Source organism: Nerophis ophidion, linkage group LG27 (assembly GCF_033978795.1).
Source record: "Nerophis ophidion isolate RoL-2023_Sa linkage group LG27, RoL_Noph_v1.0, whole genome shotgun sequence".
In the NCBI taxonomy this organism is placed as follows: domain Eukaryota; kingdom Metazoa; phylum Chordata; class Actinopteri; order Syngnathiformes; family Syngnathidae; genus Nerophis; species Nerophis ophidion.
The window spans coordinates 22545502-22571587 of record NC_084637.1 but is presented as its reverse complement, the minus strand read 5'-3'; the positions used below and the strand labels follow the sequence as shown (position 1 = coordinate 22571587).

At 40.2% G+C, this 26086-nt stretch overlaps 1 protein-coding gene across 2 annotated transcripts in view; it reads left to right on the top strand.

The window, feature by feature from the left end:
- The window catches only part of sema3b (sema domain, immunoglobulin domain (Ig), short basic domain, secreted, (semaphorin) 3B), a 56277-nt gene extending 31836 nt beyond the window's left edge, over positions 1-24441 (top strand). For both annotated transcript variants that reach the window (XM_061889520.1, XM_061889518.1), the window contains exons 10-18: positions 2488-2557; positions 3156-3300; positions 7030-7249; positions 13847-13938; positions 14014-14055; positions 14140-14297; positions 15844-15899; positions 18205-18344; positions 21255-24441. In XM_061889520.1, the coding sequence (XP_061745504.1) occupies positions 2488-2557; positions 3156-3300; positions 7030-7249; positions 13847-13938; positions 14014-14055; positions 14140-14297; positions 15844-15899; positions 18205-18344; positions 21255-21758 (1427 nt within the window). In that variant the 3' untranslated portion in view covers positions 21759-24441. The remainder of the gene's footprint in view (positions 1-2487; positions 2558-3155; positions 3301-7029; positions 7250-13846; positions 13939-14013; positions 14056-14139; positions 14298-15843; positions 15900-18204; positions 18345-21254) is intronic.
- Positions 24442-26086: the final 1645 nt, after the last annotated feature.

Sequence of the window (26086 nt, the reverse complement as noted above, 5' to 3'; positions counted from 1 at the left end):
GTCGCTGAGGTAGTTAAAAAGCTCCTCGGTGCCAAGGCCCCAGGGGTGGACGAGATCCGCCCGGAGTTCCTTAAGGCTTTGGATGCTGTGGGGCTGTCTTGGTTGACAAGACTTTGCAGCATCGCGGGAACATCGAGGGCGGTACCTCTGGATTGGCAGACCGGGGTGGTGGTTCCTCTCTTTAAGAAGGGGGACCGGAGGGTGTGTTCCAACTATCGTGGGATCACACTCCTCAGACTTCCCGGTAAGGTTTATTCAGGTGTACTGGAGAGGAGGTTACGTCGGATAGTCGAACCTCGGATTCAGGAGGAACAGTGTGGTTTTCGTCCTGGTCGTGGAACTGTGGACCAGCTCTATACTCTCGGCAGGGTTCTTGAGGGTGCATGGGAGTTTGGCCAACCAGTCTACATGTGCTTTGTGGACTTGGAGAAGGCATTTGACCGTGTCCCTCGGGGAGTCCTGTGGGGAGTGCTCAGAGAGTATGGGGTATCGGACTGTCTTATTGTGGCGGTTCGTTCCCTGTACGATCAGTGCCAGAGCTTGGTCCGCATTGCCGGCAGTAAGTCGAACACATTTCCAGTGAGGGTTGGACTCCGCCAAGGCTGTCCTTTGTCACCGATTCTGTTCATAACTTTTATGGACAGAATTTCTAGGCGCAGTCAAGGCGTTGAGGGGTTCCGGTTTGGTAACCGCAGGATTAGGTCTCTGTTTTTTGCAGATGATGTGGTCCTGATGGCTTCATCTTGCCGGGATCTTCAGCTCTCGCTGGATCGGTTCGCAGCCGAGTGTGAAGCGACCGGAATGAGAATCAGCACCTCCAAGTCCGAGTCCATGGTTCTCGCCCGGAAAAGGGTGGAATGACATCTCCGGGTTGGGGAGGAGACCCTGCCCCAAGTGGAGGAGTTCAAGTACCTAGGAGTCTTGTTCACGAGTGAGGGAAGAGTGGATCGTGAGATCGACAGGCGGATCGGTGCGGCGTCTTCAGTAATGCGGACGTTGTACCGATCCGTTGTGGTGAAGAAGGAGCTGAGCCGGAAGGCAAAGCTCTCAATTTACCGGTCGATCTACGTTCCCATCCTCACCTATGGTCATGAGCTTTGAGTCATGACCGAAAGGATAAGATCACGGGTACAAGCGGCCGAAATGAGTTTCCTCCGCCGTGTGGCGGGGCTCTCCCTTAGAGATAGGGTGAGAAGCTCTGCCATCCGGGAGGGACTCAAAGTAAAGCCGCTGCTCCTTCACATCGAGAGGAGCCAGATGAGGAGGTTCGGGCATCTGGTCAGGATGCCACCCGAACGCCTCCCTAGGGAGGTGTTTAGGGCACGTCCAACCGGTAGGAGGCCACGGGGAAGACCCAGGACACGTTGGGAAGACTATGTCTCCCGGCTGGCCTGGGAACGCCTCGGGATCCCCCGGGAAGAGCTAGACGAAGTGGCTGGGGAGAGTGAAGTCTGGGTTTCCCTGCTTAGGCTGTTGCCCCCGCGACCCGACCTCGGATAAGCGGAAGATGATGGATGGATGGATATATATATACATATATATATATATACATATATATATATATATATATATACATATATATATATATATATATATATATATATATATATATATATATATATATATATATATATATATATAGAGTGGGGCAAAAAAAGTATTTAGTCAGCCACCGAGTGTGCAAGTTCTCCCACTTAAAATGATCACAGAGGTCTGTAATTTTCATCATAGGTACACTTCAACTGTGACTGACTAAACGGGGGCTGACTAAATACTTTTTTGCCCCACTGTGTGTGTGTGTGCGTGTGTGTGTGTGTGTGTGTGTGTGTATATATATATATATATATATACACACACACACACACACAGTATATATATATATATATATATATATATATATACACACACACACACACACACAGTATATATATATATATATATATATATATATATAAGATTTATTTATTATCATTATTAATATTATAAGAAGCAGACTTTGGATAGAAAAAGGTTTGGAAAATTATATTTGGCTGAAAAAGTAACATTAAATAAAAAAAAGTAATTTTTCAAAATGTGCACATTGTACTTAAGAGGAAAAAAGGTGTAATAAGTTTAAGTAAATATATTTGGCGTGAAAAATAATACTTCTGTGTTCAAAAAGGTTTTTTTTTACTTAAAAAAGTAGTATGCTTTGAAGGATAAAGTTATGAAACAAAGAAAATTTGTAAATAAGTAAATTACTCTGATGGGAAACAAATATTTTTATAAACATAGTGAGTACAAAAGTATTTTTTTAGTAGTATGCTTCGAAGTAAAAAAAAGTGTAAAAAAAATATGTATTTTCTGGGGGCATATATATTTATGTAAAATATACATGCATGTATTTAAATGTGCTGAGGGACTTCTCAAATCTTTATTGAAGAAAACATATTTTTAAATGCTCTACCTTTGAAACAAGCGTGTGTGTGTGTGTGTGTCCATCCTCAGGCGACGTATTTTTGCTGCAGACCAGGGACCGAAAGAATCCTCTGGTCTACACAGTCTTCTCCACTTCCAGGTCAGACACACTATTTGTGTGTGTGTGTGTGTGTGTGTGTTCGTTCTTGTATTTCTACCCTTCTTGAGACATCAACAAGGAAAAGTACTTTCCATATGAGGAGGTGTGAACAAGTTCCAATATGGGAAACCATTGCATGTAATAGAGAATGTCTCATTTGAATTCCATAAAAGTGAGGGTGGTCCCAAAAAGGAGGGATTTTTCAAAGTGACTCTGTGTCGCTTTTAAAAGTTCTCCCCCTCCGGCCAATATATGTAATAAGTGTGTGTACGATATTGAAATGTGCCCCTTTTGGCCACAATTAATTTAAAAAAATAAAATGTTTATGTATATACTGTAATAACTTGAAGTAAATAATTAAGATTAAAAATAGCAATTACAAACATAATACAAATTTACAAAAAGCTTACCTTTTTTATATTTGCATAGTACGTGTATAATATTAATGTAGTAAATACAAATCTTTATATATTTAGAAAGGGTGGTCCTAAAGAGGTAGGCGTATTTTTGGAGGTCTCAGGAAGGTCTCAAATACAAGAATGGGTGTGTGTAATGTGTGTGTGTTGTACCTCACCCTTCTCTCCCTGTCCCCCAGCAGCAGTGTATTTAAAGGCTCAGCGGTGTGTCTTTACTCCATGAATGACATCCGGAGGGCCTTCCTGGGGCCTTTTGCTCACAAAGAGGGGCCCAACTACCAGTGGGTTCCCTTCCAGGGAAAAGTGCCTTATCCACGCCCTGGAATGGTATGTGTGTGTGTGTGTGTGTGCCATCAGTAGTACAGTTTACATTTCCACCTGGTTGCACTAATGGCAGTGACAACTATTGTATTGTTCTTTAAACAAGTGTCAGAGGTCAGTGGCATGTAGAGAAGAGTTAAATATGCATTTGAATAAGTACTCCGTACAGTGTCTGTAGCTTTAATGTTGTCTCCAAGAAGGATTTTATCCGCTTTTTTGACATCAACTGTGCACTTGTCCAAACTCATACATCTACAATAAGGAGCGGGACAGGAGGACACAAAAGTTAGCAACACGAGCGTAGCTACGTGCGCTGAAGTACTAATATTAAACTCAGGTCAACAGCAGCGTCATGCTGGGTTAGCATACTTGCTAAAGAAAAATACAATCATAAATATATATATTAGGGCTGGGCAACGATTAAAATGTTTAATCGTAGTTAATCGCACTATTTCTCCGATTAATCGCGATTAACTGCATTGTATACGCAAAGCCCAATAATGAATTCAAAAGTAGTGTGTAGTGCACCTTTATTGGAATATTCTCCCACATGAACAAAAGCGCCAGAACATTTGTTGTGCAAACACAATTTAAATCAGTCCTTGTTAAACAGTAACAGTTGAATAGCATATTTTATGAAAATCAACTAAAAAAATGTAAATACAAACATTTAAGCTTATTGCCACTGCCAGGGTATTTAAGTTATCCTGTTTGTTATGGAAAATAAATATAATCTACATACAAATCTCTGAGCCACAATCATAACATCTGAACAGGCAATTTCTGAGGTAACAGCAGAAACATTTTTTTTTATCAGGGATCTTATGTTTAAAAAACCTATATTATAGGTAGTGGGCTGTTTTAAGGAATTTTTGATCAAATTATCCGTGGTAGCAATATTAATAATGTTGTGTTTATTCTGCGTAGTGCACTTAAAATAATTATGACCATATCTAGGAATTGATATGATGGGAATTTTCCGATTGGTTGCTTGGTGCTTTGATAAACTGAACGCATCATATACATGGTACTATATTGTGATGTTATGAGCCAGGGAAAAAAAGAACTACCCTACCCAGCATGCAACAGGAGTGACGAGCATGCGCGGTAGCCCGGTATAGGTTGTGTCGCCATGACGGCATCTTGTATGTTGTGATATGCACGCTCTGAAAGTAAATGTTAAGAACTCAGCCAACACTCCTCGTCTGCATTATTCATAAATAGACAGACAACACATATACTCCGCTGCTTCACAGGCTGCTGGATGTAGCCGGCAAAGTATTCCCATGCTAGCTAGCAGGTCTAGCAAGCACGCGTCATTCAGTCCAAAACGGCCCGATCTATCCACATTCAGAATTGTCTGGCGGTCGTAAGTGATCCCGGAGTGACCACGCTGTAAGCCAGCCATGAAATTTGCAGAGTTGTCCGGTACTTTTGCCAAATGTTATCTTTACCAAGAGCTCCTCGACGCCGAAGCCCATCCGGGCGACGCCATCTTGTTAAGAAAAGGCGTTAACAAAATAAAAGCATGTAAACAACATACGCAAATGTGCGATAAAATAATTGTCGGCGTTAATAGATTGATGAGTTAACTCGTAATTAACGCATTAATTTGCCCACCCCTAATATATATATTTTAAGTGATTGACGGATAATGCGGCAGCGATGACCAAGAAGAACGCGGAGTTGGACTATAATTACATTGGCGGAGTTACCGCCACCTACTGCACCGGAGTTGTAACTACAAGCTCCATTCACAGACAGAGTCCCATTGCTTTTATGAGCGGTTGAGCGAGTCAAAAGACGGAAAAAATAAATAAATATATATATGTATATATATGTGTGTATATATATATATATATATTATATATATATATATATATATATATATATATATATATATATATATATTTGTGGCGGTCGTAAGTCTTTCGTGGCGGGCCACCACAAATAAATGAATGTGGGAAACCCTGATAAATATATATATATATGTATATATATTGTATACATATATATACATATATATATACATACACATATATATGTATATCTATATGTATATACACACACATATATATATATACACACACACATATATATATATATATATAATTGATATATATATATATATATATATATATATATATATATAGAGAGAGAGAGAGAGATACATATATATGCATTTATACAAATACATTTGTGTATGTATACATATATACACATACTGTATATACATATACATACATACAGTATATACTAGGGGTGTAACGGTACGTGTATTTGTATTGAACCGTTTCGGTTCGGTGCGGAGGTGTACCGAACGAGTTTCCACACAGACATATTAAGTAGCATAAACAATACTCAAAATGCCAGACATTTGAGGCATTTAAGAAACTCTGCCCGGACGGCCCCGCAAAAGAGGACCTGTCCAGTGAAAAGAGGACGTGTGGTCCGTCTATCCGAGCCCGATCGCTGCTAGCACCGGACATGGCCTGTTTTGCTAGCATGCTAGCAGCGACTGGGCTAGGATAGAGTGACCATACGTCCTCTTTTCACTGGACAGGTACTATTTTGCGGGGTTCGTCCGGGCAGAGTTTTTTAAAAGCCTCAAATTTTGGTTGCGTGTATAAACAATGTTCAGGGTTAAGAAGGGGTTAAAAAACAAATAGTGCGTGGAGCAGCAGCATTCGTGAGGGAGGGGCAGAGAGCGAGAGAGTTATGAAAAACGTGCATGCGTAGCCAGGCTCTGCTTTTTACCCATAGATTTATCAGATTTTATTTTTTATTATCTCTAGCAGGGGTGTCAAAAGTGTGCCATTTGCGGCCCACAGCTAATGTTTTAAAGGCCCACGGCACATTCCAAAAATACTATTAAAATAAACAAAAACATAACAAAAGTGAAGTAAAAAAGTTTGAAGGTTAAATGTAATTTAGAAAAAGTTGCAATGTTTTTTTTTCTTTCAAACTGTCATTGCTCAAAACATAATATTGAATCAAAATCAATGTTCTTATGAATTATTGACCTATCCAAGGTTCCTATTACTTCACATCAAATATTCCACAAGGAAAAATATTTTTGGTTGAAGATTTTGCAAATTTGGTGAATAAATAACCAAAAAAACTATATTTTGTTGTTTTCTTACTGTACCAAAAATGAACTGAACCGTGACCTCTAAACCGGGGTACGTACCGAACCGAAATTTACCATTACAAAAATTATATACACATACATACATACATATAAATACATAAATATATACTCATAAATAGTATATATACACGCACACACATATATACATAATATATATATATATAAAAATATATAAATACAGTATATATTAACAACAAATATATACATTTATATATAAATAAATATATACATATATGTTAAAATAAATTTATATGCAAACACGCACGCACACACGCACACGCACACACACACAGACACAGACACACACACACACACACACACACACACACACACACACACACACACACACACACACACACACACACACACACACACACACACACACACACAAAATATTGGCCACACTTCATACAATCAGCCTTAGAAAACGCTCTATTTTAAGATGTGTAGCAAAGCCTGTTTTTTGAGGGGGGGTTTTCACCCTGACTGTTTTCCAGCCACTTTAAAAGTAGAGCAAGCAAGAGAGGGAGATGATCATGTTTGGTGAAAAGTAATCTACATCGTGTGTTTGATGGATCCTTCAGTGTCCCAGCAAGACCTTTGGCAGCTTCGAGTCCACCAAAGGCTTCCCGGATGACGTGATCCAGTTCGCGCGACACCACCCTCTGATGTACAACCCGGTCTATCCCATGACCAGACGGCCCGTCTTCGTCAGGACCAACGTGGACTACAGCTTCACGCAGATCACCGTGGACAGAGTCAACGCCGCCGACGGGCAGTATGACGTCATGTTTATCGGAACAGGTAGGATACAGTTTTACTTATATTTAATCTTAATTCTATGGCTTTCATCTAAACCAGGGGTCTCAAACTCAATTTACCTGAGGGCCACTGGATGCATAAACTGGGTGAGGCTGGGCCGCGGGGGTGTATATTGTAGCCTGGAAGAGTTAGGGCTGCATGGGATTCTGGGTATTTGTTCTGTTGTGTTTATGTTGTGTTACGGTGCGGATGTTCTCCCAAAATGTGTTTGTCATTCTTGTTTGGTGTGGGTTCACAGTGTGGCACATATTTGTAACAGTGTTAAAGTATTTTTACGGCCACCCTCAGTGTGACCTGTGTAGCTGTTGATCAAATATGTCTTGTAATAACTCACGTGCGTCTTACATAGCGAGGTACGACATAAACCTGGGCTTGCACGCTGTTAGTGCAGGATGTAGGTGGCGCTAAAGACAGTGTCATCATGGCACCCCCTAAATATTGTTGGTAGGGAGAAAATCGACAGGAATTCTAGAGGATGGGTCCCCTGAATTTCAGGGGTTTCCTGGGAAAATTGGGAGCGTTGGCAAGTATGACGCTGTCGAGCGCCGTTCATATTAATATCGTGGGGTGCACTAGCATTAAATTGTCATATCAAGGTGCGGGCCGCATGTTTGAGACCCCTTATCTAAACCAAGTCCAAACCCTTAAGCTTATGTTTTTGGTCTACTGCCATAAAAACTGCATGGTTCCAGATGTCAGACCTGAATCAACAAAATGTGGACTTTGTCCAACTTTGATGACAAAACCACAAGCAATTTGTACATGTTTTGTAATGCAAATAGGATCCTGATCCAGATTGTGTCAAGTGTATCGGAATTACTTCAAGCTACACAATTCATTTTAGCAAAATCCAGATTCTGGATGCAAGTTAGGCACATTAGTACATTTGTTAGGACTGTATAAACCTTAAAGCAGCAGTGTCCAAATGTTTTGACTTGAGGGCCGCATTGATCTTAAAAAATTTAGCTACATAGATCTTAAAAAATTTAGCTACATATAGTATATACAGACATACACACATACACATATATATATATGTATATATATGTATACACATACACACACACACATATATATGTATACATATACATATAAGCATATATACATATACATACACGTATGTACATACAAACACACACACACATATATACATATGTTTATGCATACATACATACATACATACACATTAGGGGTGTAACGGTACACAAAAATTTTGGTTCGGTACGTACCTCGGTTTAGAGGTCACGGTTCGGTTCATTTTCGGTACAGTAAGAAAACAACAAAATATACATTTTTGGGTTATTTATTTACCAAATTTGTAAACAATGTCTATCCTTTTAACATTGGGAACACTATATTAATTCTACCCACGTTAATCAACATTAAACTGCCTCAAGTTGTTGCTTTGATTAAATAAAATGACAAAACCTTTCTTCTACATATAAAAAGTGCAACATTAAACAGTTTCAAGTCAACTCATCATGCTTAATTTATTACAGCATTTGGGAAGCCTGTAGTTGACTTTTATTACACACACACACACACACACACACACACACACACACACTCACGCACACACTGCAAAATGAGCTAACCTAACGCTAAAAGCTAGATAGCGTTCACCTCAACCCAGAACTACTAGAGCTGAGCTGCAGTTTAAGTTTCTAGAATGTCAACGGGCTCATAGTGATGTTTGTAATAGTTGTGACTGGGAAGTGTTTTTTTTATAATTTGGGGAGTGTATGATGTCAGCTGCTCACCTACTAAACACATATCTGCTCATCTCGACGCCGGAGCACTGACAACATGTGCTCTGAATACGCACTGCTGATTGGCTGTTACATCGCTCTGAATACGCACTGCTGATTGGCTGTTGCATCGCTCTGAATACGCACTGCTGATTGGCTTTGTATGTAACCAATCAGATGGTTGTGTGGGCGAGACAATGCTGGGTGCTCACTGCTCATTGTGCGTGTTAAAACTTTAGTTTACAAACTTGTTCGATACACCCTCGTACCGTACCGAAACGGTTCAATACAACTACACGTACCGTTACACGCCTAATACACATACATACATATATATATATATATATATATATATATATATATATATATATATATATATATATATATATATATATGTATATGTATATGTAGGTGTGTGAAAAATCACAAGAGTACTTCATCTCTACAGAACTGTTTCATGAGGGGTTCCCTCAATCATCAGGAGATTTTAATGGAAGCATTCACATACAATGGTTTATATAGAGCACAGAGTGGGTGGGTACAGGCAGGCGTAGGGTGTGGTGATTGGCTCATGTGTTACCTAGGAGGTGTTTCCGTCTGTGGCAGCATGTTGAAATGATTTCACTGCGCTTGTTGAGGGATGATAGATCTGGATGATATATAATAAACAGTTTCTCTTTTAAGCATAGGTTGCATCTTTTATTACCACTGTTGTAAGGTGTGCTGGATGCATGAATTTGCCATGTTATTGAATATTCAACATTATTGTCTTTGAGGTTCCAAATGTGTTTGCTGGGTTCTGTAGAATTCCGCAAAGTCTGGTTTCTAAAGGAGGCGTTGGGGTTATTCCATCTTGTTTTGAACGCTCCTTCGGTTAATCCTACGTACGTGTCGGATGTTTTAATGTCCTTGCGTGTTACCTTTGCTTGGTAAACGACTGATGTCTGTAAACACCCTGCGTTGAGAGGGCAATCAGGTTTCTTGCGACAGTTACATTCCTTATTGGTTTCAGAGTCGTTTAGTCTGGGGGTGGGCAGTCCTTTTGCAATTGCTTTGTTGTGGTTTGAAATGATTTGTTGTATGTTATTCATACAGCTGTAGCTCAATTTAATGTTGTTCTTGTTGAATATTTTTCTTAGGGTGTTGCCTTTGGGGAAGTGTTTGTCGATCAGAGTGAGGAACTTGTGGCCGATATTGGTTAAGACGTTTTTGCTGAATGGCGGATTGTACCAGATGATGTTGTTTCGTTTTCTGCTCTTTTTTGGTTGGTTTCCTGGAGTGGGTTCATAGGTGAGGGTGAAGTTGTATCCGCTTTCATCAAGTGCTTTCTGGTACGGGGGGGTTGCTTGGTCGAATTCAGCTTTGCTAGATGACAGCATCGATAGCCTTTTATCAATTCCGGTAGGTATTCTTTTCGTGGTGGTGGGTGGGTGGTTGCTGTCATGGTGCACGTATTGGAGTGTTGTGTTGGGTTTCGTTAATGGTTGGTAGCTGTTATTTCTCAGGTTGAAAGTGACGTCAAGGAAGTTGACGGTTTGCTTGTTGGCTTCAATCGTGTTCCGTAGGCCGTTTACTTTGAAGATTTGGCATATGCACTTCTTGGTGTTCTCGCTGCTCCTTGGCGAGGCGCGGCACACTGCCAGTCCGTCCATCCATCCATCCATCTATCCGTCCATCCATCCATCCATTTTCTACCGCTTATTCCCTTTTGGTGTCGCCAGCGCGGTAAATACCAAGGTTCAGGTTGAGGCTAGCAAGCTGGGAGAGGAGGAAACTCCCAACGAGTTCACACGTTTCTGCTCCGTCAAAACTCCCCATAGTAACGTCAAATGTTGAATTGTTCTTTTTTTGCCATGGTGTACTGTTGCGGATGAGTATGGAGTTCATTGCGTGGATGATGATGTTTCTTTCGTTGCCTGTGATTGAGTCGTAGTCCGAGGCGAAGTTTAGTGCTTGGGTCAGTAGGTCTTGTGTGATGGAAGGGTATATATATATATATATATATATATATATATATATATATATATACATATATACATACATATATATAATATATATATATATATATATATATATATATATATATATATATATATATATACATATACATATATATATATATATATGTCTTAATTGGATTATCCAGCGAATAGTGCAGGAAACCGTGGTAGAGCGCAATATGTATGTGTGGGAAAAACCACAAGACTTCTTCATCTCTACAGAACTGTTTCATGAGAGGTTCCCTCAATCGTCAGGAGATTTGAGGGAACCCCTCATGAAACAGTGCTGTAGAGATGAAGTAAACTTTTCCCACACATACATATACATATATATACATACATACATGTATATATATATATATATATATATATATATATATATATATCTATATATATATATATATATATATATATATACATACATACATGTATATATATATATATATATATATATATATATACATACACACATATATATATATATATATATATATATATATATATATACATACACATATATATATATATATATATATATATGCAGACACATTATATATACATACAAATACATATATACATACAAATATATATACATATATCATTACTATTTTACTTCTTACTCTTAAAAAAAAGTTAAAAAAAAATACATATTTTATTAAGGCCTTTCAAAGTTAACGGATGTAATGAATCTAATAAAAAAAGATTGCATTACTTTTGTATAAACGAAGATTAATCACAAAATGGTATTTTACCTTAACAGATGTTTACTTGAGGCAGTACGGGTTACTTTATAGTACATTTAACTATGATAGTAAGTCTTTTATTACAAATACTGTATTTTTCTGACCATATGGTGCACCGTATTAAAAGGGGTCATATTATTTTTAAGTATATAAAAGACTTCCTTGTGGTCTACATAACATGTCATGCTGGTTCTTTGGTCAAAATGTCCGTCTTTATGTCGCTTTCTGACCGTCTCTTAAGTATGCACCCTTTATTTACATGCCTTCACTTCCACAGTGTCTTCTCACCGTCATTTTTGTTGTACTGCTAGTTTTTAGCGCTTGCATAGCGAGTCTACTGACATATATAAGCTAGAAGTGTACGCTACCAATAAGACGATAGAGAAAACAAATTAGCTTATTAGCAAACTACTATGGTGGACACGTGCACATTTTCAGGACTTATAAAGATCCCAAAAACATGTTGAAGCACAGTACGTCTGACTACGCCAGCCATAATGCTCCGACAATTTAACATAGCTTACCAAAGTTGTACTAAAATATTTTGACACATTTTCAAGTGCGGTGTGTCAATGAAACATCACATTTTTGGTGTTGCCTGCTTACGGGTACTCTCTAGCATAATTTATTGACTACGGCGCGGACTATTATGGTAAACACATGCAGATTTTAAGAACGTATGCAGATCCCAAATACACATCAGCCAGTACCAATAGGTAAGACAAATTGTTTTTTCTTAATATTGCGAAACAAAACACCAGATATGTCTTCTAATAGGTGACACATGGTAGAGGATTATAAATACCTCGGTGTACACATGGACAACAAGCTGAATGGGTCAAAACACGCTGAGGCCTTCTACAAGAAGGGACAGAGCCGCCTCTATTTCCTCAGGAGGCTAGGATCCTTCAAAGATGTTGAAGATGTTCTATAAATCGGTGGTGGGGGGCGCCTTCTTGTACGCCGTGGCTTGCTGAGGCAGCGGGCTGAGAGTGAGGGACACAAACAGACTGGAGAAGTTGGTAGAGAAGGCCAGTAACGTGGTGAGAGTGGAGCTAGACTCTCTGGCGGTGGTGTCAGAGAGGAGAAGTCTAGCAAAACTCCTAGCCATTATGGACAACACCTCCCACCCACTACACTCGGACCTTGCGTAGAGAAAGAGCACGTTCAGTGGAAGGCTCAGACTCCCTAAATGCAACACGGAACGACACAGGAGGTCCTTCCTACCGACAGCCATCAGACTGTATAATGCATATGTTCCTTGACTGCACTTAAATGTAGAATATATGTAGAATATATTTATACTATTCATATATTATATATATAATATATGCTATATATTATTTATTATTACTATTGTGTATTGTGAACAAACCGTGGTGCTGAATTTCCCCCACGGATCAATAAAGTACTTTTTATTCTATTCTATCTATTTTTGGGTCTTTATACACACCATAATAATACCCGTATGTTGAAGCACAGTACGTCTGACTACGCTAGCTGTAATGCTCTGACAATTTAACATTGCTTACCAAAGTCGTACTAAAACATTTTGACACATTTTCGAGTGCCGTGTATCGTCAATGATACATCAAAGTTTTGGTGTTGCTTGCTTACGGGTACTTGCTACCGTCATTTACTGAATAGGTGTCAACCTGCAGTCCACACGTATCTCTTATGTGTGACTGCCATCTGCTGGTCACATTTATTACACCATGGCTCTAGGTGACCCTGTCCCCTAGGGGGGTCACCCACATCTGCGGTCCTCTCCAAGGTTTCTCATAGTCATCTACATTGACGTCCCACTGGGTTGTGAGTTTTTCCTTGCCCTTTTGTGGGCTCTGAACAGAGGATGTCGTTGTGGCTTGTGCAGACCTTTGAGGCACTTGTGATTTAGGGCTATATAGATAAACATTGATTAATTGAGGTACCAAATAAAATTAATACATACATTTTTGAGAAAATAGAAGGATTTTAAGTGCACCTTATATAGTCCGAAAATTACGGGGATGCAAATTTAAAAGGGTGATTAAGAAAATAGCTCAGTTCTAGTTTTATAAAGTATAAAACTGGGTCTTTTCTCGGTAGACAAAGGAACGGTACTGAAGGTGATCAACGTTCCCAAGGAGAGTTGGAAGAACATGGAGGAACTTCTGCTAGAAGAGCTGGAGGTGTTCAAGGTAAGAAAATGAATGTTCACGATGTAAAATCATATGATTATGAAATAAGTCAGGATTGTGTGTGTGTGTGTTCAGGATGCTGCGTCCGTCACCGACATGCAGATCTCCTCCAAACGGGTCGGTTTCACCTTCGCCGCCAAATGTTCGTCGTAAAACCAAATATCCCGTCTCAAGTGTGCCTTTCCGCTCTGGTCGCCGTAGCAACAACTGTACGTGGGCTCCAACGCGGGCATCGCCCAGGTGCCCCTCCACCGCTGCAGCGTGTACGGGAAGGCGTGCGCCGAGTGCTGCCTGGCCAGGGACCCTTACTGCGCCTGGGACGGCACGTCCTGCACCCGCTACTTGCCCAACACCAAGAGGTATTTTTTTTCCCCGCTAACTCCTTCACCTTTTGGAATCAGTCCCAAATATCAAGCAGCAAAAATGTATCAAACATGGAGAAGTATGGACAGAGATTTGCATTTTACCCATCATGCTTCGTAATGGATGTAATTCAGATTTTTTTTTCAAATAATATCCACAAATCGTGTTATTTCGTTGTGTTGGTTCGAATATTTATTTTTTGCACCATGACTAGGGAAGGTTGTTTGCATTGGGTCATAGAAGTGTGGAGAGAGTTTTTTTCATTTTTCCCCATCATGCATTGTAATGGATTTAAAATGGGAGTAAATCTGATTTTTTTCAATAATAACCACAAATCGTGTTATAGTGTGTTGGTTCAAAAAAAATGTTGGGCTCCGTGACTAGGGAAGGCTGTTTGCGTTGGGTCATAGAAGTGTGGAGAGTGTTTTGCAATTTTCCCATCATGCTTTGTAATAGATTCAAATTACTGTAATTCTGTTTTTTTTAATAATATCCACAGATCGTGTTATATTGTGTTGTGTTGGCATTTTGTGTTGGCATTTTGTGTTGGTTCGAATATATTTTTTTGCACCATGACTAGGGAAGGTTGTTTGAATTGGGTCGAGGAAGTGTGGAGAGAGTTTTGCATTTTTACCCATCATGCATTGTAATGGATATGAGTGTGAATCTTTTTTTTTAAATAATATCCACAAATCGTGTTATATTGTGTTATGTGATGGTTCGAATGTTTTTTTGCACCATGACTAGGGAAGGTTGTTTTCATTGAATTATAGAAGTGTGGAGTGTTTTGCATTTTTCCCCCATCATGCTTTGTAATGGATTTAAATGGGTGTAGTCCTGATTTTTTTATAATATCCACACATGGTGTTATGTATAGGCATTTTGTGTTGGTTTGAATTTATTTTCTTTTTTTTGCACCATGACTAGGGAAGGTTTTTTGCATTGGGTCATATAAGTGTGGAGAGAGTGTTTGGCATTTTTGCCATCATGCTTTGTAATGGATTTAAATGGGTGTAATTCTGATTTTTTTTCAAATATATCCACAAATCGTGTGATATTGTGTTATTTGTTGATTTGTTGGCATTTTGTGTTGGTTCAAATATATATATATATATATATATATATATATATATATATATATATACATATTTTTTTTTTTTTTTTTTTTTTTGCACTATGACGGAGGAAGGTTATTTGAATTGGGTCATATAAGTGTGGAGAGAGTGTTTTGCATTTTTCCTATCATGCTTTGTAATGAATGGGTGTAATTCTTAATTGTTTTTAATACATTCACAAATCGTGTTATATTGTGTTATGTGTTGGCATTTTGTGTTGGTTCGAATATTTTACGGTAAGTTTATTTGATTTGGGTCAAATAAGTAAATGCTGATTTTTGTCTAAATTCAAAGCATGATACTTGGTCTTAGGCCTGACTTTTTAAATGAATTATAATCTTCCTGCAGTCAGATTCCTTATGGGCCGTAATTTGGACCCCCTGTTCTACTTCTATACTTTTTAAGACACTGACTTTTCTTACTGTAGACGATTCCGTCGCCAGGATGTGAGGAACGGAGACCCCAACACTTTGTGCTCTGGAGGTAAATTAATCAACAACAGCATGATATCTAAATAATGCTCATGTGTTTCAGTGTTATGAAATAGGCAAGTATTGCATGAATTTAAGATACAGATGAACACAAAAAAATTAAATATCGTGCAGTTTTTGCTTCCAGTTTTTGAAAAGCCCACATTTTCAGTTCAAGGTCCCATAATCTAAGTCAAATTCTTTCAAATGTTATTAAAAGAAGTCGCATGTTTTGAGCCTATGTCATATTAATTTCACCCATCTTTGCACGATATTCAAATTTTTTGAGTTTCACCTGTATATTGAATATTCAAATTGGATATAAAATAAATAAGTAAATAAAACAATTATTTTTTATTATTTCACAAGTACTTCTAAATTATTTAATTATCTTAGATTTTATTTAACTATGGCATGAAAAAATAATTTAAATAAATGTGTATTCAGGCTTCAGATTTAAATCTAATTGGGTTAAAATTAATAATATATAATAATTAGGGCTGTCAAATGATTATTTTTTTAAAATCAGATTAATCATATTTAGAATTTGGATTGATCACAGGACTTGCTTGCTTGATTAAAATTGGCTTGAGAGCCCAATATTTGTACACCAATACAGTTTTATTGCCGGAATGTCACCCAGTTGTAAATGTTTTAGTAGAAGGCATGTCATTTATTTGTACAAGTTTGACCTAAAAGGTCTTTCAGCATGTGTTTAGAAATGTAAAATCACCAGCGAGTCTCCTCACTCATTCTTGCACTGATGTGTTGTTGATCTCATCACTGAAGGTAAAAAAGTGTGTAGGTACAAAATAAATAGCATGATTCTTCTAAGTGTTTATGATTAATGCCATCATGTTTTGTGAATAATCGCATGCGTTAACTGTAGGGTGTAACGCTACGTGTATTTGTATTGAACCGTTTCGGTGTGGGGGTTTCGGTTGGCCACCCGGGTGTAATACCGAACGAATTTGTAAGCTAAAGTCTTCACAAGCTGCTCTGCTTTATGCCTCTGTCTGAGCACCCAGCATTGACCCACCAACACAACCATCTGATTGGTTACATACAAAGCCAATCAGCAGTGCGTATTCAGAGCGCATGTTGTAGCCAATGCTTCAGCGTCGAGCAGATAGGTGGTTTAGCAGGGAGCAGGGGAGCAGCGTACTCTCCCCAAATTATCAAAAACACTTCCCAGTCACAACTATTACAAACATCACTATGAGCCCGTTGACCTTCTAGAAACTTACAACTGCAGCTCAGCTTGCTCACAGTTCTGGCTTGAAGTGAAGGCTAATTAGCTTTCAGCGTAACGTTTGCTCATTTTGGTGTGTGTGTGTGTGCGTGCGTGCGTGCGTGTTAGGGGCAGCAAAGCCCTGTCCGTCTGTTATTTCATTGAACTCCATGGTGTTCAGGGATGAATAGTCTCTCCTATTGCTATTGTACTATTTTTTCAGCTATAGTTACATGAATCATTAGTAATGTAGCAGCCTAGTTTTGAATGGCAGGGTTCCTGGTATCACATGTTGATAAAAATATAACATTTACACAATAAAAGTCAACTACAGGCTTCCCAAATGCTGTAATAAATTAAGCATGATGAGTTGACTTGAAACTGTTAAATGTTGCACTTTTTATATGTAGAAGAAAGGTTTTGTCATTTTATTTGATCTAAGCAACAACTTGAGGCAGTTTAATGTGGATTAATGTGGGCAGAATGATTATAGTGTTCCCAATGTTAAAAGGATAAAGCCATTGTTTACAAATTTGGTAAATAAATAACCAAAAAATGTATATTTTGTTGTTTTCTTACTGTACCGAAAATGAACCGAACCGTGACCTCTAAACTGAGGTACGTACCGAACCGAAATTTTTGTGTATTGTTACACCCCTAGTTAACTGGTTCATTTTGACAGCCCTTATGATAATAATAATAACTCATTGTTCACTTTCAGACATCCGTTGTATCTTTATTGTAACCCCAAATAAAAGAAGTTATTAAAATATACATTAATGGGCATTTATAAACGACCAATGGTGGTATCACCACAAGATTACATACAAAAGTACATTTACAGTGTTACAAATGCTAAATAGTTTGCTTGAAATAATAATAACTAAGAAGTATTCCAGAGTAGAAAAAACAAAGCCTCACTCTGACCGTCTTGCAAAATGCCAAATTTTCACCCACATGACCCTTGGTGACCTCCATCCTTCTAGAACACCGCCCTTCAAAAGAAAGAACCTACAGAAAGAAGGAGCTGACCTAAATGTGCAGTATTAGTGTCTGTGTAACTGAAGTCGTGCCCTGATCTATGCAGACCACCACAAGCACCACGTGGCTGAGAAGAAAGTGTACGGCGTGGAAGGAAGCAGCTCCTTCCTGGAGTGCATCCCCAAGTCCCTGCAGGCCCGAGTCACCTGGACCTTCCACAGGCAGCGAGATAAACCAAGAGAGGAGGTGAGGGGTCAAAGTGCAATGAGCCACATGTAGAATGACCAATAAAAATAGGGTATGTCATGATTTGTACGTGGACTGACCAACGTTTGCAAAGTGCAGCATGGAGACCGACCAATGACTGCACCAAGACTGAGTGACATCACAACCTGAATGCTGCCTTTTTATAGACTAATAAATGTTTGCATGAAGAAAAAGCATGATTTTAAGACAACTAGACCGTCCAAAGACTGCAACTTTAGGACAGCTAAATGGCCCAATGACTGCATGACTTTAGGACAGCTTGACCACCCAATGACTGCATGACTAAGACAGCTATACTGTTCAATGACTGCATGGCTAAGACAGCTAGACTGCCCAATGACTGTGTGCCTTTAAGACAGCCAGACTTCCTAATGACTGTGTGACAATAAGACAGCTAGACCGCCCAATGACTGTGTGACTTTAAGACAGCCAGACTTCCCAATGACTGCATGACTAAGACAGCTAGACTGCCCAATGACTGTGTGACTTTAAGACAGCCAGACTTCCCAATGACTGTGTGACAATAAGACAGCTAGACCGCCCAATGACTGTGTGACTTTAAGACAGCCAGACTTCCCAATGACTGCATGACTAAGACAGCTAGACTGCCCAATGACTGTGTGACTTTAAGACAGCCAGACTTCCCAATGACTGTGTGACAATAAGACAGCTAGACCGCCCAATGACTGTGTGACTTTAAGACAGCCAGACTTCCCAATGACTGCATGACTAAGACAGCTAGACTGCCCAATGACTGTGTGACTTTAAGACAGCCAGACTTCCCAATGACTGTGTGACAATAAGACAGCTAGACCGCCCAATGACTGTGTGACTTTAAGACAGCCAGACTTCCCAATGACTGCATGACTAAGACAGCTAGACTGCCCAACGACTGTGTGACTTTAAGACAGCCAGACTTCCCAATGACTGTGTGACAATAAGACAGCTAGACCGCCCAATGACTGTGTGACTTTAAGACAGCCAGACTTGCCAATGACTGTGTGACAATAAGACAGCTAGACCGCCCAATGACTGTGTGACTTTAAGACAGCCAGACTTCCCAATGACTGTGTGACAATAAGACAGCTAGACTGCCCAATGACTGTGTGACTTTAAGACAGCCAGACTTGCCAATGACTGTGTGACAATAAGACAGCTAGACCGCCCAATGACTGTGTGACTTTAAGACAGCCAGACTTCCCAATGACTGTGTGACAATAAGACCGCTAGACCGCCCAATGATTGTGTGACTTTAAGACAGGTAGACCAACCAATGACTGCATGACTTCAAGGCAACTGGACCACCTAATGACAGCATGACTTTAAAGCTAACTAAACCAGCGAAAGACTGCATGACTTTATGACAACTAGACCGCCCAATGACTTCTTGACTTCTCGAGAGCTAAACTGCTTAACGACTGTATGACTTTAAAGGCCTACTGAAATGAGATTTTCTTATTTAAACGGGGATGGCAGGTCTATTCTATATGTCATACTTGATCATTTTGCGATATTGCCATATTTTTGCTGAAAGGATTTAGTAGAGAACATCCACGATAAAGTTTGCAACTTTTGGTCGCTAATAAAAAAGCCTTGCCTTTACCGGAAGTAGCAGACGATGAGCGCGTGACGTCACGAGTTGTAGGGCTCCTCACATCCTCACATTGTTTACAATCACAGCCAGCAGTAGCTAGAGCTATTCGGACCGAGAAAGCGACAATTTCCCCATTAATTTGAGCGAGGATGAATGATTTGTGGATGAGGAAATTTAGAGTGAAGGATTAGAAAGAAAAAATAAAAATAAATAAAAAGTTTTTAAAAAAAAGGCGATTGCAGTGAGATCGATTCAGATGTTATTCAACACATTTCCAAGGATAATTCTGGAAAATCCCTTATCTGCCTATTGTTTTAGTGAGATTATACATTACCTAAAGTCGGAGGGGTGTGGCCACAGGTGTGTTGATGCCAGAGTCTCTTGAGGGAAGTCACGTGCTGCAGCAGGACAAAGCTCTGCTGGTGTCTCCGGTAACACCACAATTTTCTCACCAAAAACTGCCAGGTGACATTTGGTCGGGATCCATGTTCGCTTGACCGCTCTGATCCATAGTAAAGCTTCACATTCGGGAATTTTAAACAAGGAAACACGGGCTGTGTTTGTGTGGCTAAAGGTTAAAAGCTTCCCACCTCCATCTTTCTACTTTGACTTCTTCATTATTAATTGAACAAATTGCAAAAGATTCAGCAACACAGATGTCCAGAATACTGCGTAATTAAGTGATTAAAGCAGACTACTTATAGCTTGGATCGGGCTGGAAAATAATGTCGGCTACAACCCGAGACGTCAAACGCACGCGTCATCATACCGCGACATTTTCAACACGACACTTCGCGGGAAATTTAAAATTGCAATTTAGTAAACTAAAAAGGCCGTATTGGCATGTGTTGCAATGTTAATATTTCATCATTGATATATAAACTATCAGACTGCGTGGTCGGTAGTAGTGGGTTTCAGTAGGCCTTTAAGCCAGCTAGACTACCCAAAGAATCATGACTTCAAGGCAACTGGACCGCTTAATGACAGCATGACTTTAAGCGAACTCCACCTGCAAATGACTGCATGACTTTAAGACAACTAAAACACTTAATGACAGCATGAATTCAAGACCACTCAAGGACAATATAGCCCGATTCCACAGAGAGACTTAGTGTAAGGACTAAGGTCATGACATGCCAGGTATTAAGTCACCTTGAAGTTTCTTTCTGGTCCCCAAGAACAAAACTGAGGATTTCTCGTTGTGCTACAGAAGGTGTTAAATTGAATTAGTTTGTCGTGAAACTTTATCCTCGATGGAAAACGTCTTAAAAGTTGCTCCATGTTCCGATGTGAAGGTGCGTCTGGACGACCGCATCCTGCAGATGGACAGAGGCCTTCTGATTCGGCGCGTGCTAAGAAGGGACATGGGCGTGTACCAGTGCCACGCCATGGAACACGGCTTCACCCAGACCATGCTGGGCATCACATTAGACGTCATCCAGTCCGCCTCCGCCAACCTGCCCTCCGCGGCCCCTTCCCGAGCGGAACCTCGCAGCTCAGGGGCCCCCCAGTCGGTTAACCCCAAGCTTTGGTATCGGGACTTCATGCAGCTCGTGGACCATCCCAACCTCAGCACCGTAGACCAGATTTGCGAGCAGGTCTGGGCCCGCCGGAATCCCGCCGGTGAGCAAACGGAAAGGAAAGTTGTCGCTCGTGGGAAGCACCCGGCCACCCCTGGCCCCTCGGTCCGGCCCGCTAACAAGAAGTGGAAGCACCTTCAGGAGTTGAGGAAGGGGAGGAACCGCCGGACCCACGACGGAAAACAAAACCCTCGGACGCCGCGGAGTGCGGGAGAGTAAGTTTGGAGGAATTCAAAGAAGAACTCATTCGGTGAGGATGATAGAACTCGGAGTCGGAGCACCTCCGCCATTGTGTATATTTATCTACAGACTTCCTTGCATGTGCTGTCCTACGTTGATCCTGCACGATCCTGTCACCGTGTCCTAGTCCAGTGTACGTACGCGCAGGTACTGTAAAAAAAAAGACACTCCTCCTTCGGTAGTTTAAAACAACTCTCGGAAAGAGCTGACCAGATCTTCAGTCTGTTGTGACATTCTTTATAGTGTGAACTCTATGCCACTAAAAGATCCTGGATCAACTTCACCCCTAAGGACTGGAGGGCAAGTGGTCCAGAACGTGACTGTCACACAACTGGAATTGACGTGCGCGCACACACACAAGCATGCGGAAAGATGGACTACTTCGTACTCACAAGTCTTTCCTTTGTTGTTGTTGTTTTGTCTTACTGCGTAAATGTAGCGCTTCCAGCAGGGGACACACTGACAACTTCCTTTTGGCACAAAACCAAATCCACGACGCAAAGCAGTGGTGTTTGAAGAACAAATCACACGTGACTGCTTGATGTTGTGCCACCAGATGAAACCACTACAAAAAACTACTGCTTGTTTATGGTTCGTGTGAAAATGAGGTGTTCAGTGTCGACATGCAAAAAGCACAAATAGATTGTTAGCATTAGGACCACGCTCAAAATAAGAGTACAAATAAAATCATGTTACCAAATTACTCTAGTATTCAGAGGAAAACAAGTAATACAAGAACTGTTTTCGACAACTAACACTATAACACTAACCATAATCGCCAAACTTCAACCTACACCCTAACCCAGGGGTAGGGAACCTATGGCTCTAGAGCCAGATGTTGCTCTTTTGATGACTGCACCTGGCTCTCTGATACATTTTAGCTGACATTGCTAAACACGGTAAGTAATGAATAAATCCTCTGGTAATCACAGTATCAAAAATAACGTTCAAAATGTAAAACATTCTCGTGCATTTTCATCCATCCATCCGGTTTCTACCGTACCTGTTCAAGAAGTCACATTAATGGTAAAAAGTATTTTATTTATTTTTGGCTAGCCTCAGAATACCAATGTTATTAAACAGAATAACAGAATTATTATACTCTAAAAATGTTGGTCTTTCTTAAAAATGCACGCATATAGTTGTATTCAGTTTAAAAAAAAAAAAAAAAAAAGTGTATGGCTCTCACGGAAATACTTTTTAAAATATTTGGCTTGTATGGCTCTCTCAGCCAAAAAGGTTCCCGACCCCTGCCCTAACCCCAACCCTAACATCCCTAGTTCTAACCAGACCAGAGATAAACCCAAAACCCAAATCCTAAACCCCAAAAACCAAAACTTCACTCTTACCACAACCTTAACCCCCTTCTGACCTTAGTTCAAACCCCCCCACCCCCAAAAAAAGGGACGGCGTGGCGCAGTGGTAGAGTGACTGTGCGCAACCCGAGGGTCCCTGGTTCAATCCCCACCTAGTACCAACCTCGTCACGTCCGTTGTGTCCTGAGCAAGACATTTCACCCTTGCTCCTGATGGGTGCTGGTTAGCGCCTTGCATGACAGCTCCCTCCATCAGTGTGTGAATGTGTGTGTGAATGGGTAAATGTGGAAGTAGTGTCAAAGCGCTTTGAGTACCCTGAAGGTAGAAAAGCGCTATACAAGTACAACCCATTTATCATTTAAAAAACACTAACCATCCCTAATCCTAACCCTAACCAAAATCATGACCCAAAATCCTAGCCCACAACACCCTAACCCTACATTGAACCCCACAGCAGTAACATCGCTAGCTCTAACCCCAGTTAAAACACTAACCAGGACTACTGTATAATACAACACTAATCCTAGCTCTAAACCAGAATCCCAATCTCCCAATTAACCTTGCCAGAAATCTAAGCAACTTCAGATTCTAGATACAATACAAAAATCAAGCACTAACGATCCTAATCCCAACTGCAAACTGAACCCAAATCATGACCCCTAACCTCATCCAAAACCAAAGCCCTAGTCCAAAACACCCAAACCCTGGATTGAACCCCAAAGCAATAATCACAACCCTAACATCTCTAGTCCTTACCCCACTTAAAACCCTATCGAGAACTATAACACAACATCAAATACAAACCTGAATCCCCAATAGTGAAAACCAACTCGTGCTACAAATCTACTCCAAAACTGTGGCAAAAACTAGTCTTAATCCAAATCATGACCCGACTCTCTTTCATAGCTAATACCCTAGCCCAAAACACCCAAGCCCAAATCATGACCTTAAACATTTGACCCCATTTAAAACCCTAACACTAATCCAGGCCCTAAAACCGAATCTCCAATAACCAAAACCCTTCACCTTGCTACCAACCCTAACCCAACCTCCAGTAAAAAAAAACTCACGTCTATTTTCTCAGATGTGTACTTTTCAGCATGGTGCTGATTCAATATGAACATTAAATATTGGGAACTTTACCTTCCATGGTTTCTGACACGGACAATGATACTTCAAAACACGGTACTGGACTATAGTACATTAGCTACATTAACTGTAATATTATTGTTATTATATTTATGAGTGTGACTATGATTTTATTGTCATTTGTATTCCAAAGCGGTACGACATGGCCTGGCTCATGTTCTGATGTTGTTTGTGATGAATAAAAAGTATGCAAATGATTTGATTGGAACAACATCGTCACATATTTACATTAGTACACATTCCATGTTGTGAGCTTACCTGGTGGTGAGAGACTGCCCTCTAGTGGCCACGGCTTGCACTGCAAGAGGATGATGACTGTGTTCTATTCCCCTGCCGACGTACACTGCAGTAAAAGAATATTTACAAGCATGACTGTCAGTATCATAACTGATGGTATCACTAAGAAAAAAATGACAATAATTTAGTAATAATTGTTTTCCTGTAAGTGAATTGATGTGAAGGAAGCATTGGGACACATGTTCCTAGTAGTCCTACACACAGGTGACCACATGGGGGTGCTACAATCAACAAAATGATACTAATGGTTCATATTACATCATAGCTGGCTAGAGGATTATGAATATTCAGACTTTTTTTTTTAAATTATATTTATATAGCGCTTTTCTCTAGTGACTCAAAGCGCTTTTACATAGTGAAACCCAATATCTAAGTTACATTTAAACCAGTGTGGGTGGCACTGGGAGCAGGTGGGTAAGGTGTCTTGCCCAAGGACCCAACGGCCAGTGACTAGGATGGTGGAAGCGGGAATCGAACCTGCAACCCTCAAGTTGCTGGCACGGCCACTCTACCAACCGAGCTATGCCGCCCCAAATACGGTATATCATTTGATTTTAGCTCACAGTTTCTGATGCTACGCTCGCTAACGTCAGATTTAAACACTTTTAAATCACTAAAACTTTATCTTTAAGGTTTTTTTTTTCTATTTAAAAAAAATTAAGCGCCACTTGTGGGGGGGAAAATGACATCGTCAGTTTGGGGCGATTTGCTGATCGTTAGTGAGAGGATGGATGCTAAAATGAAGGCTGGATGACGTGTCTTTGTGCTGTTTTGCTTCAGTACATTCACCGACGTCCTAGCTCAATGAGCTAAAAATAAATAAATAAATAAAAGATGATCTATGAATAATTACCGGCAGCTTGTCCAAAATAAATTAGGTATGTCTTTATTGTCATTGCAACAAGTACAACGGAACTTTGTTTTCAGCACAAACCTGTTGAAGATTAGACAAACAAACAGTGTACAGGGTTACAGAACAAGAACGCTGATGGGTCGCCATAAGGCGCCCCGTAAAAGATGGGAAAAATGTAAACGCTGGGGAAGGATGAGTAAAAATTTACAATCCAGACTGGGCTCCTATGGGGGCCCAGTTCGGAGTGAGAAAAAACCTCCATAGCAAAGCACATATACATATTACAACATACATCTTGAGATATCTAGCAACAGAGGGAAGGTAGTTCAAGGTCATGGTGCTAGGTCGCAGCTCTCAGGCGCTGACCATCCATTCATCACCCCTACGGGATTTGCGTCGCGGGCGTTGGGTTGGGGGACGGGGGGGTGTATGTGTGGCGTATATATTTTTTTACGGATATGTGTGTGTGTGTGTGTGTGTGTAAGCCCCCAGTGTGTCTCTGTTTCGCGGCCTTGATGTATTTGCCGTTGCTAGTCCAAAGTTCACAACAACAGGTGTGTGTCCATGAGAGACAAAAAAGGGAGTTTTTTGTGTCTTCCTGCAGTGATCTTCGGGAGAGTCTCCAAGCCAGGGAAACAATCCAAGTTAAAATGCGAGTGAAAATAAAATTTGCTTTTCACTCTAAAATTGTC